At 41.5% G+C, this 12,760-nt stretch overlaps 1 protein-coding gene across 1 annotated transcript in view; it reads left to right on the forward strand.

Annotated features, from left to right (window-relative positions):
- The first annotated feature begins 7,922 nt into the window (after nucleotides 1-7,922).
- ANKFY1 (ankyrin repeat and FYVE domain containing 1) overlaps nucleotides 7,923-12,760 on the forward strand; it is a 36,670-nt gene continuing 31,832 nt past the window's right edge. The window contains exons 1-2 of the mRNA XM_075264859.1: nucleotides 7,923-8,046; nucleotides 11,718-11,910. Of these exons, the coding sequence (XP_075120960.1) occupies nucleotides 7,923-8,046; nucleotides 11,718-11,910 (317 nt within the window). The remainder of the gene's footprint in view (nucleotides 8,047-11,717; nucleotides 11,911-12,760) is intronic.

Consider the following 12,760-nt stretch of genomic DNA (forward strand, 5'->3'; position numbering starts at 1 on the left):
GCACTGTATACCAGTAGTAAAAATTGTGGGTGCACGTAACCCCAATATATTCTTTGAATTACCAGTCAGAAACTGGCACTATATGGCAGTAGCAAGAAATGAGGGTATTTGTATTCCCAATATACTCTTTGAATTCCCAGTCAGACAATGGCACTGTATACCAGTAGTAAAAATTGTGGGTGCACGTAACCCCAATATATTCTTTGAATTACCAGTCAGAAACTGGCACTATATGGCAGTAGCAAGAAATGAGGGTATTTATAACCCCAATATATTCTTTGAATTCCCAGTCAGACAATGGCACTGTATACCAGTAGTAAAAATTGTGGGTGCACGTAACCCCAATATATTCTTTGAATTACCAGTCAGAAACTGGCACTATATGGCAGTAGCAAGAAATGAGGGTATTTGTATTCCCAATATACTCTTTGAATTCCCAGTCAGACAATGGCACTGTATACCAGTAGTAAAAATTGTGGGTGCACGTAACCCCAATATATTCTTTGAATTACCAGTCAGAAACTGGCACTATATGGCAGTAGCAAGAAATGAGGGTATTTATAACCCCAATATATTCTTTGAATTCCCAGTCAGACAATGGCACTGTATACCAGTAGTAAAAATTGTGGGTGCACGTAACCCCAATATATTCTTTGAATTCCCAGTCAGACACTGGCACTATATGGCAGTAGCAAGAAATGAGGGTATTTGTATTCCCAATATATTCTTTGAATTCCCAGTCAGACAATGGCACTGTATACCAGTAGTAAAAATTGTGGGTGCACGTAACCCCAATATATTCTTTGAATTACCAGTCAGAAACTGGCACTATATGGCAGTAGCAAGAAATGAGGGTATTTGTATTCCCAATATACTCTTTGAATTCCCAGTCAGACAATGGCACTGTATACCAGTAGTAAAAATTGTGGGTGCACGTAACCCCAATATATTCTTTGAATTACCAGTCAGAAACTGGCACTATATGGCAGTAGCAAGAAATGAGGGTATTTATAACCCCAATATATTCTTTGAATTCCCAGTCAGACAATGGCACTGTATACCAGTAGTAAAAATTGTGGGTGCACGTAACCCCAATATATTCTTTGAATTACCAGTCAGAAACTGGCACTATATGGCAGTAGCAAGAAATGAGGGTATTTGTATTCCCAATATACTCTTTGAATTCCCAGTCAGACAATGGCACTGTATACCAGTAGTAAAAATTGTGGGTGCACGTAACCCCAATATATTCTTTGAATTCCCAGTCAGAAACTGGCACTATATGGCAGTAGCAAGAAATGAGGGTATTTGTATTCCCAATATACTCTTTGAATTCCCAGTCAAACAATGGCACTGTATACCAGTAGTAAAAATTGTGGGTGCACGTAACCCCAATATATTCTTTGAATTACCAGTCAGAAACTGGCACTATATGGCAGTAGCAAGAAATGAGGGTATTTGTATTCCCAATATACTCTTTGAATTCCCAGTCAGACAATGGCACTGTATACCAGTAGTAAAAATTGTGGGTGCACGTAACCCCAATATATTCTTTGAATTACCAGTCAGAAACTGGCACTATATGGCAGTAGCAAGAAATGAGGGTATTTATAACCCCAATATATTCTTTGAATTCCCAGTCAGACAATGGCACTGTATACCAGTAGTAAAAATTGTGGGTGCACGTAACCCCAATATATTCTTTGAATTACCAGTCAGAAACTGGCACTATATGGCAGTAGCAAGAAATGAGGGTATTTATAACCCCAATATATTCTTTGAATTCCCAGTCAGACAATGGCACTGTATACCAGTAGTAAAAATTGTGGGTGCACGTAACCCCAATATATTCTTTGAATTACCAGTCAGAAACTGGCACTATATGGCAGTAGCAAGAAATGAGGGTATTTGTATTCCCAATATACTCTTTGAATTCCCAGTCAGACAATGGCACTGTATACCAGTAGTAAAAATTGTGGGTGCACGTAACCCCAATATATTCTTTGAATTACCAGTCAGAAACTGGCACTATATGGCAGTAGCAAGAAATGAGGGTATTTATAACCCCAATATATTCTTTGAATTCCCAGTCAGACAATGGCACTGTATACCAGTAGTAAAAATTGTGGGTGCACGTAACCCCAATATATTCTTTGAATTCCCAGTCAGACACTGGCACTATATGGCAGTAGCAAGAAATGAGGGTATTTGTATTCCCAATATATTCTTTGAATTCCCAGTCAGACAATGGCACTGTATACCAGTAGTAAAAATTGTGGGTGCACGTAACCCCAATATATTCTTTGAATTACCAGTCAGAAACTGGCACTATATGGCAGTAGCAAGAAATGAGGGTATTTGTATTCCCAATATACTCTTTGAATTCCCAGTCAGACAATGGCACTGTATACCAGTAGTAAAAATTGTGGGTGCACGTAACCCCAATATATTCTTTGAATTACCAGTCAGAAACTGGCACTATATGGCAGTAGCAAGAAATGAGGGTATTTATAACCCCAATATATTCTTTGAATTCCCAGTCAGACAATGGCACTGTATACCAGTAGTAAAAATTGTGGGTGCACGTAACCCCAATATATTCTTTGAATTACCAGTCAGAAACTGGCACTATATGGCAGTAGCAAGAAATGAGGGTATTTGTATTCCCAATATACTCTTTGAATTCCCAGTCAGACAATGGCACTGTATACCAGTAGTAAAAATTGTGGGTGCACGTAACCCCAATATATTCTTTGAATTCCCAGTCAGAAACTGGCACTATATGGCAGTAGCAAGAAATGAGGGTATTTGTATTCCCAATATACTCTTTGAATTCCCAGTCAAACAATGGCACTGTATACCAGTAGTAAAAATTGTGGGTGCACGTAACCCCAATATATTCTTTGAATTACCAGTCAGAAACTGGCACTATATGGCAGTAGCAAGAAATGAGGGTATTTGTATTCCCAATATACTCTTTGAATTCCCAGTCAGACAATGGCACTGTATACCAGTAGTAAAAATTGTGGGTGCACGTAACCCCAATATATTCTTTGAATTACCAGTCAGAAACTGGCACTATATGGCAGTAGCAAGAAATGAGGGTATTTATAACCCCAATATATTCTTTGAATTCCCAGTCAGACAATGGCACTGTATACCAGTAGTAAAAATTGTGGGTGCACGTAACCCCAATATATTCTTTGAATTACCAGTCAGAAACTGGCACTATATGGCAGTAGCAAGAAATGAGGGTATTTGTATTCCCAATATACTCTTTGAATTCCCAGTCAGACAATGGCACTGTATACCAGTAGTAAAAATTGTGGGTGCACGTAACCCCAATATATTCTTTGAATTACCAGTCAGAAACTGGCACTATATGGCAGTAGCAAGAAATGAGGGTATTTATAACCCCAATATATTCTTTGAATTCCCAGTCAGACAATGGCACTGTATACCAGTAGTAAAAATTGTGGGTGCACGTAACCCCAATATATTCTTTGAATTCCCAGTCAGACACTGGCACTATATGGCAGTAGCAAGAAATGAGGGTATTTGTATTCCCAATATATTCTTTGAATTCCCAGTCAGACAATGGCACTGTATACCAGTAGTAAAAATTGTGGGTGCACGTAACCCCAATATATTCTTTGAATTCCCAGTCAGACACTGGCACTATATGGCAGTAGCAAGAAATGAGGGTATTTGTATTCCCAATATATTCTTTGAATTCCCAGTCAGACAATGGCACTGTATACCAGTAGTAAAAATTGTGGGTGCACGTAACCCCAATATATTCTTTGAATTCCCAGTCAGACACTGGCACTATATGGCAGTAGCAAGAAATGAGGGTATTTGTATTCCCAATATATTCTTTGAATTCCCAGTCAGACAATGGCACTGTATACCAGTAGTAAAAATTGTGGGTGCACGTAACCCCAATATATTCTTTGAATTACCAGTCAGAAACTGGCACTATATGGCAGTAGCAAGAAATGAGGGTATTTGTATTCCCAATATATTCTTTGAATTCCCAGTCAGACAATGGCACTGTATACCAGTAGTAAAAATTGTGGGTGCACGTAACCCCAATATATTCTTTGAATTCCCAGTCAGACACTGGCACTATATGGCAGTAGCAAGAAATGAGGGTATTTGTATTCCCAATATATTCTTTGAATTCCCAGTCAGACAATGGCACTGTATACCAGTAGTAAAAATTGTGGGTGTATATAGCCCCAATTCTATTGCTAGGGGACTTGCAGGGTATTTCTGGGGTGAAGGTGGGGGGGCACACCGTTGGAACGGGTATCGGGGTATATATCGGGTATACGGGAATACACTGACAGTGTATTCCATTCAGGATCCTGGGAAAGCTGGGTTGCGGCGATTGAGCCCGTCAGTGCCACGTTACACTGACAAGCTTCTCCCTGGAATTTAGCTCTTACAAGAGCTGTTGGTTGTCTTCTCCTTCCTATCCTAGCCTGTCCCTGCCTACCCAGAATCTAAGCCCTAGCTAGCTGGACGGAAACCTCCGTCCTCGGTGAATTGCAAGCTCAGAATGACGCGAACCTGGGCGGCGCTGTTCTTTTAAATTAGAGGTCACATGTTTTCGGCAGCCAATGGGTTTTGCCTACTTTTTTCAACGTCACCGGTGTCGTAGTTCCTGTCCCACCTACCCTGCGCTGTTATTGGAGCAAAAAAGGCGCCAGGGAAGGTGGGAGGGGAATCGAGTAATGGCGCACTTTACCACGCGGTGTTCGATTCGATTCGAACATGCCGAACAGCCTAATATCCGATCGAACATGAGTTCGATAGAACACTGTTCGCTCATCTCTAGTTGTTACCGATATCTGGTGGGAAATCCATGTCAATAGCACCTTTACAAATACAGTATATTAACTTAGAAAATTGGTGACATGTTCAATACTTAATATGCCACTGCGTGTGTGTGTGTGTATATATATATATATATATATATATATATATATATATATATATATATGTATATTTTGTAAACTACTTTTGGACAATAACACTTTTTTTTTCAAAAAATAATTTGAATTTGTCCATGGTGTCGTCATTTCAAGACCATTTTTTTTCCCCATTTCCAGCCTAACAACATTCAAGCACTGATGCACAAATTATAAAACTTAAAGGGGCTCTATCAGCAAAATTATGCTAATAGAGCCCCACATATGCGTGAATAGTCTTTAAAAAGGCTATTCAGGCACCGTAAATGTTACATTAAATCCCGGTCCTGTTTTTAAATAAAAGCATCCTATTAATATTATAAATGTGAAAGTTTGTGGGTTTGTGAGTTTGGATGTTCGGATGTTCGGATGTTTGTTCCTCAATCACGCAAAACCCGCTCGACCGATTTGGCTGAAATTTTCCACAAACATAGTCACTACACCCGATTGCGCAATAGGCTACTTTTCGTCACAATAGCGCACATACGTTTGTGCCAGGACCTCCACAAAACCCAAACTCATATCACCATCTCTGCAATCTCACACACTTTGGACCATAGCAAGCCACAAAATTCATATTACCCTCTACAGCTTAGCCCCTAACCCCACACAATCACATATACTTTACGACTTTGCCCCTCACCTTAACGATACTCCAGGAGGCGCTCTATAACGCTCCGGAGCAGTCATGTTTGCCGACCCCCACCGCTCTGACAATCCGCGACACCGCCCACCCATGTCAATACCCCTAGGCGGCCTAATAAATGCAAAAAAATTTTTTTTAAAAAAGTAAAAAAAATAATAAAAAGAATTAAAAATTCAAATCACCCCCCTTTCCCTAGAACACATATAAAAGTAGTTAAAAACTGTGAAACACAAACATGTTAGTTATCCCTGTGTCCGAAATCGCCCGCTCTACAAAGCTATACAAATATTTTTCCTATTCGGTAAACGCCGTAGCGGGAAAAATGGTCAAAAGTGCCAAACCGCCGTTTTTTCACTGTTTTGATTCTGATACAAATTTGAATAAAAAGTGATCAAAGCAATAACATTTCCCGAAAATGGTAGAACTACAAAGTACACCCGGTCCCTCAAAAAAAGACGCCCTATACATCCCCGTACACACACGTATAAAAAAGTTATGGCTGTCGGAATATGGCGACTTTTCAAAAAAAAAAAAATTTTAACAGTTTTGGATTTTTTTTAAGGGGTCAAAATGTAAATAAAACCATATAAATTTGGTATCCCCGGAATCGTAACGAAACACAAAATACAGGGGACATGTCATTTTGGTTGCACAGTGAACGCCGTAAAACCAAAGCCCGTAAGAAAGTCGCAGAAATGCATTTTTTCTTCACATCCACCCCATTCTGAATTTTTCCCCTGCTTCCCAGTACATTATATAGAATAAATAATGGTGGCATCATGAAGAAAAATTTGTCCCGCAAAAATTAAGACCTCATATGGCTCTGGGAGCGGAGAAATAAAAAAGTTATGGGGTTTAAAAGGAGGGGAGTCAAGAATGAAAAACGAAAATCAAAAAATGCCATCAGCGGGAAAGGGTTAATTCAAAAACTTCTGTCCCAAAGTCACTATGTAAAGTTTCTCACAACACCGTATATATAGCAGCTCAAATACAAATTACATCCAACACAAAAGTCTCTCGTATTCTCTGAATTTAAGCAAAAACAAGATACAAAGTTACATTTCATATCCCATACCTTATACACAGTACGAAAACCTTCCCCGCGCCTGTATATACCCACTGCAACAATCACCGCAGACGAAGTCGCGGGTACCAGCTAGTTAAAACATATATGTAAAACTTACCTATCGTGCACGATGGGCGGGGATAAACGATGCGACGTCAGCTTCAGACACGCCTGCCTCTTCTGTCTTCTTGGAGCGACGGCTTCTGGTTCCGTGTCTTCCGGCTTCTTCTCTTTAAATCCCACGCCTGCGTAGTAGCGCTTCCCTCCGAAGCGCTACTACGCAGGCTCACTCGCGAGTGAGCCTGCACAGTAGTGCTTCGGAGGGAAGAGATGGAGGGGACATGAATCTGGGGGAAGAGATGGAGGGGACATGAATCTGGGGGAAGAGATGGAGAGGACATGAATCTGGAGGCAGAGATGGAGGGGGGACATGAATCTGGGGACAGAGATGGAGGGGACATGAAACTGGGGGCAGAGATGGAGGGGGAACATGAAACTGGGGGCAGAGATGGAGGGGGGGACATGAAACGGGGGGCAGAGAAAGGGTGTATATGAAACTGGGGGCAGAGATGGAGGGGGACATGAAACTGGGGGCAGATGAAGGGTGTATATGAAACTGGGGGCAGAGATGGAGGGGGGACATATAATTTACGGGTGACTGTAGGAGGATTATACTGTGTGCGGGCACATGACAAATTAATGAGAATGGGCGGAGTCAACACAAAAGTGGGTGGGGCTAAATTTGCCACGGCGCGCTATGCGCGCCGCACATTTTGTCCCTCTTTCGGGTTCTTCAAAAGTTGGGAGGTATGTATATACACATACATACACACAGCCCCCAGGAAAAAACTGCATTTCCTGGATAATCCTTTTAAATGTATTAATCCACCATCTATTTCCAGTATAAAAAAGAGGGACTTGCCTCAAGAACAGGAACTGCCCCTCCTGAAGAGTATATATAAACTCTGCCCACGTTATTCTGGTATTTTAGGTATGATACACATAGCATTAGCCACTAATTTATTTTTATTAATTAAAAAAAATCTAGTTAATTTGACCTAATCGGAAATTATTACCAATTAATGTGGAGAAAAATGAGCACACTCCTTCCAGTATCACGCAGTGCGCTGAGGGATTTCCTCCTGATTGTAAGGGACTGTGGGTTTTCCTCCATTCCTCCAATAGATGGCGCCAATCTCCTTTTCTCGAGATGTCGTAAACACAAAGGCAGCGAATGAGTCAATGGGTTTCCTTTCTCTCACATCCCCCGGGATCTACCTCACCCCGCCTGCCCGTGTTACTTCCCATCTACCCGCTCTTCTCGCGATATCAGCCGGGCGGATCCATCATGGCGGAAGGTAAAGAAGTGGCCCTGGGGTAGGCTCAGGGGGCTTTAGGAATGCGGGTTGGAGGCAGGTCACTGGGGGACGGGACCCTGCAGCGGCTGACAGCAGGGGGCGGAAGTCTAGGTGTGTACTGCATGTCTGCTACAGGCTGTCAGTGGCTAAGGAGATGTGAGGGGCTGTAGTGGTCTCTGTAGTGTGCTGGACACTTGTGTAGGTGCTGCCACTGTGTGGGTGTGACTGAGGCTGCATACATAGGAATACTCTGAGCTGTGCCAGGACAACTGTACACTATAGGAATACACTGAACCATATACTGACCTGTGGTATAGGCAGTATATCTCCCCTATAGCCCATAGTAATACTCAACTATGGCACTACCCAATCTATAGGGACACAGTAAGCTGTGACACAACAGTGTTGGTGCCATTGCTGCCGGATATATTGGACTGTGCACAACAGCACCGCTCAAGAAATATATTGAGCCATGGCACTGCTGTTATAGTCCATAGGAATCCATCACACAACAGCCCCGCTCCAGTCCATAGGAATGTATTGAGCCCTAGCACTACTGCTATAGTCCATAGGAATACATCACGCAACAGCCCCGCTCCAGTCCATAGGAATGTATTGAGCCCTAGCACTACTGCTATAGTCCATAGGAATACATCACGCAACAGCCCCGCTCCAGTCCATAGGAATGTATTGAGCCCTAGCACTACTGCTATAGTCCATAGGAATACATCACATAACAGCACAGCTCCAGTCCATAGGAATATTTTGAGCCATGGCACTGCTGCTATAGTGCATAGGAATACATCACATAACAGCACAGCTCCAGTCCATAGGAATATTTTGAGCCATGGCACTGCTGCTATAGTCTATATTACAACAGGAATACATGACACAACACGCTATGATCTATATGTAGCACATCCAGCAAGTAGAATATTCTGCAGGTTATCGCTAGTGTAGATCACTGGCGTCGCCTTCTTATTTTTAGTAGTAAGCTGTCAACAGTAGTAAAGGTGTCGTAATAAACCAAGGATGGCAGGACATAGATTGCAGAAAGATTGAACTTCCAAAAGCCCGTTCTATAAATATCATCAGTATTAGAAAGTTACTACAGGTCTATATGTGATGGCATATACAGTATGATACTGTGTTATAATACTGGATATTCGTGTGTCTCCTTATGTTCAAAGAAAATTTTCATGTTTTTCCTAGCACAGGTTTAATACCTGTTAATACCTATTGTGCAGGCTTCTCCATAAATTAAATCTTAAATCCATGTGTTACTATTCCTTACAATAGTAACACATACTCATGTCACTAGTAATACCTCCCTGCTACAAACACACAGTCAGCAGCTTATTGTTAAGGTGATCCTAAGGTCACAACTGAATGCACAGACCTTGGTCAATCTTCACCTGGGATGTTCTTTGGTTAACCAATTATTAGCTGCTTTTCTTGAATATTCAGTGACAAGCCCACAAATTGTGTATTGTTACGAGATGCTAAAGAGAACTTGTCAGGTCGAATTGGAAGAAAAAAAACCAGCAAAAATGTACGAGCACAAATAGATACAGAGCCTTGCTTTACAAGGAGTGCACTAATAGCAACATAATAGTCAATACATATTTTAGCACTGATGCCACATTAAAACATAACATTTATTATTATTTTTAAAAAATTGTTCTATGTAAAAAAACAAACAAACAAAGTGCAGTCACTATAGTTGTATATATGACAGAAGGATATCATTTACGGGCAATTGACCTATATTCAAGATTGTTTAAACATAGGATAACCCTTGCAATAGAAAGTTACACATAGGTAAAAAAAGTGGAACAGTCTTACCAGAGTGTCAGCAGGAGTCAGTTGATACACAGAGAAAACGCCAGGTGGTAAGGAATACACCCTACTTACACCCTGACCGGGCCCTGGCTCCCATAGACTCCCGCCCTAACAAGGGCAGTCCCAAGCTTTCCCTGGTTGACGGCCCTATTTGTCCCTAGTCCCTACGCGTTTCCTGGAGCTGTTATGTGCCATTCATCAGGGGACTCATACAAATTCTTAGTGCAAGGATACTGCAGAATAGCTGCCTAAATAAATAGGTAAATAGGTCCGCCCACAGTGGTAGGTCTACCTTCAGCATCTAGCATCCTAGCTGGCTAACACCATAGTGACAGTGGTAACCAAACACACAGTCCATAAGGACCTTTGGGAGGTTTAGTGTCCCAGTTTATCTTGACAGGTTCTCTTTACAGTGACTGAATGATGTCATAGAGAAATGTCAGAAAATTGCATTAATAGTTATCTACGATCCCTGGATCTTGCTTTTAGCTTAGAGATATTTCATTTCAGTCAGCAGGCTAAATTTGCTTCTACATATGTTCTTTGGATTCGGTGTGACAGTATGGGCTAATGCCTGACTATGACAGCACGCTTAATATTATAAGTCTGTTACATTTCATTTCAAGGGTCTGTCACAATGCCTGATGCAAACTGTACTTTATTGAAAAATTGTTAGTACATAAAATCCTCTTGCATAAAAGACGAGATCAGTGGACAAACAACCAAACGTTTGTCAGCTGAGTGCAGCCATGTTTAAACGGAGCTCCAAGTGCCACACGAAAGCACGCTCATTTTATTTCAATAGGAGGTAGAGGCTGATTTTGTTTCAAGTGTCATGCTCAGTATTCAGGCGAATTCTGCCTGAGGACTCCTATAGAAATGAATGGGAGGCAGAAAAAAAAAAAAATCACCTGCGTGGATTTGAATATTCTTCAGTAGATTGAACAGCGAATTTGGTAAAGCGGAAAAATTCTGCTTTTAAATTCATGAATTTTTCTTTTAACTTCTAAAAATTCAGCCACGTGTATTCATTTTTAAGAGTTGTTCAACTCTTTTTCATTAATGCGGTCCGCTCACTGCCCCTCAAGTGTCTTGGGAGCATTAGACACGATGTAGTGATGTCACTTATATTACGCCTGTTGCTCCCTGAAGTCTCTGGGACCAGGGTAGGGTGAGTATTAGTTTTTTTTGTTGTTTTTTTTTTCTTTGATATATACTATGTGGGACATGAGACTGTGGGGGCAACCTGGAGGGGGACAGATTAATGTGTGTGGGCCACTAAGGGACCATATACTGTGTGTGTGGGCACTGAGGGACATAATTTGTGCAGGTCAGGTAAGCCTTAGCGGTTGTGACGGAGGAGTCCCTCTTATAAAACTTTTGCAATGGGCCCACAAATGTATTAAAACATCCCTGCCTCTTTACTGTTGACACGCTCTGTTTCGTAGCAGCCGTGCAATGTAGTTACAGCCTTGCACCCATTCACTTCTATCACATGGGTGCTATGAAACAAACTTCATTCCCATCAGTGTCATGGTCTAAGGCTGACGAGGGGAGGTCTCAGATATCAGACTTAACTTATCAGGAAAGTTGTTCCAAGAGAGAGAGATCAATAAAAAGGAATTGGGCCTCCACTTTAGTTATTTATTTATGCACTTTCTTCTCACAGTTGGGATCTTCAGGCCCTGTTAATAGAATTTCACTGTACATCATTTGTGTGTTTTATATGACCTGTACAATAAAGCTTTATAATAAATGTTCAATTATGTTTTTGGTTTAATTTCATGTGATAAATATATTTTTGTTTTAAATTTTGTTTTCTGTTAAAGAGGAAGTGGGCAAATTGCAGAAGCACTTGGCGCTTCTACGCCAGGAATATGTCAAACTGCAGCAGAAACTGGCAGAAACAGAGAAGAAATGTACCTTATTAGCAGCCCAGACAAACAAAGAGGTTTCCGACGACTCCTTCATCAGCCGTCTCCTGGCAATCGTTGCTCAGTTATACCAGCAAGAGCAATACAGGTCAGATGGGGGATATTTCTTTTTCTATATTGTCTCTTTCCTATTTCATCATGAGCAGCGTGACTTTGGTAGATAAGTAACCCTAGGTTCACACTGGCGTTTGGGTCTGCATGGGGAAAGACGGAGAGCCTGTCCACTTACATAGCAGTCACATGTGGAAACCTGCAGACCCCCATAGAGTATATAGGGGTCTGTTGTGTTTCCACCAGTTTTATTCTGAAACCTGCGGAGAGAAAAATCCTCCTTGCAGGACTCTTCTCTCTGCCGATTTTAGGCAGAATCTTCAGCAATGTCTCCTACAGAGACTTCAATGCAGATGTGAGTCCAGTCCAGAGAGTGTTTTTTCATAACTTCCTTGAAGTTTTTCTTCAATCTCCAATCAGGAAATAATTAATTTAACTCCTTACATGAAAAGTTTGACACTTAAATAGGCCAGGGGAAGAGGGAAAAAAAAGAAATCATACTCTCGTTTCACGGTGCTTCCCAGCACGGTCCTGACCTGCCAATCGATTGTTGTCTTCTGGCACAAATCCCTGCTGCATGTGACGTGACTAAGGACACGTGACATCACTGCCTATGATGTCCCTGGTTCACTTACTGATGCCGTTGAGGTCACTGATTGCCTTCACCGGTCACGTAACATTTGAGGCCAATCAGCGACTTGAGGGGAAGGGATCCAGGACGTCACAGCTGGCAAGGAGTTTTACTTCCAGAAGACACTTGGAGCAGCAAGATGTTGCTGATGTTGCTCTGGTGACATGGCCTTATACTGTTGACAACGGCTGTTCCCAATAGTATGATTGTGTTCACTGAACATGTCCCTGGATAGAGCGTGGAGTCGTAGAGAGCT

The sequence above is a fragment of the Leptodactylus fuscus genome, chromosome 2 (genome assembly GCF_031893055.1).
Source record: "Leptodactylus fuscus isolate aLepFus1 chromosome 2, aLepFus1.hap2, whole genome shotgun sequence".
Taxonomy (NCBI): domain Eukaryota; kingdom Metazoa; phylum Chordata; class Amphibia; order Anura; family Leptodactylidae; genus Leptodactylus; species Leptodactylus fuscus.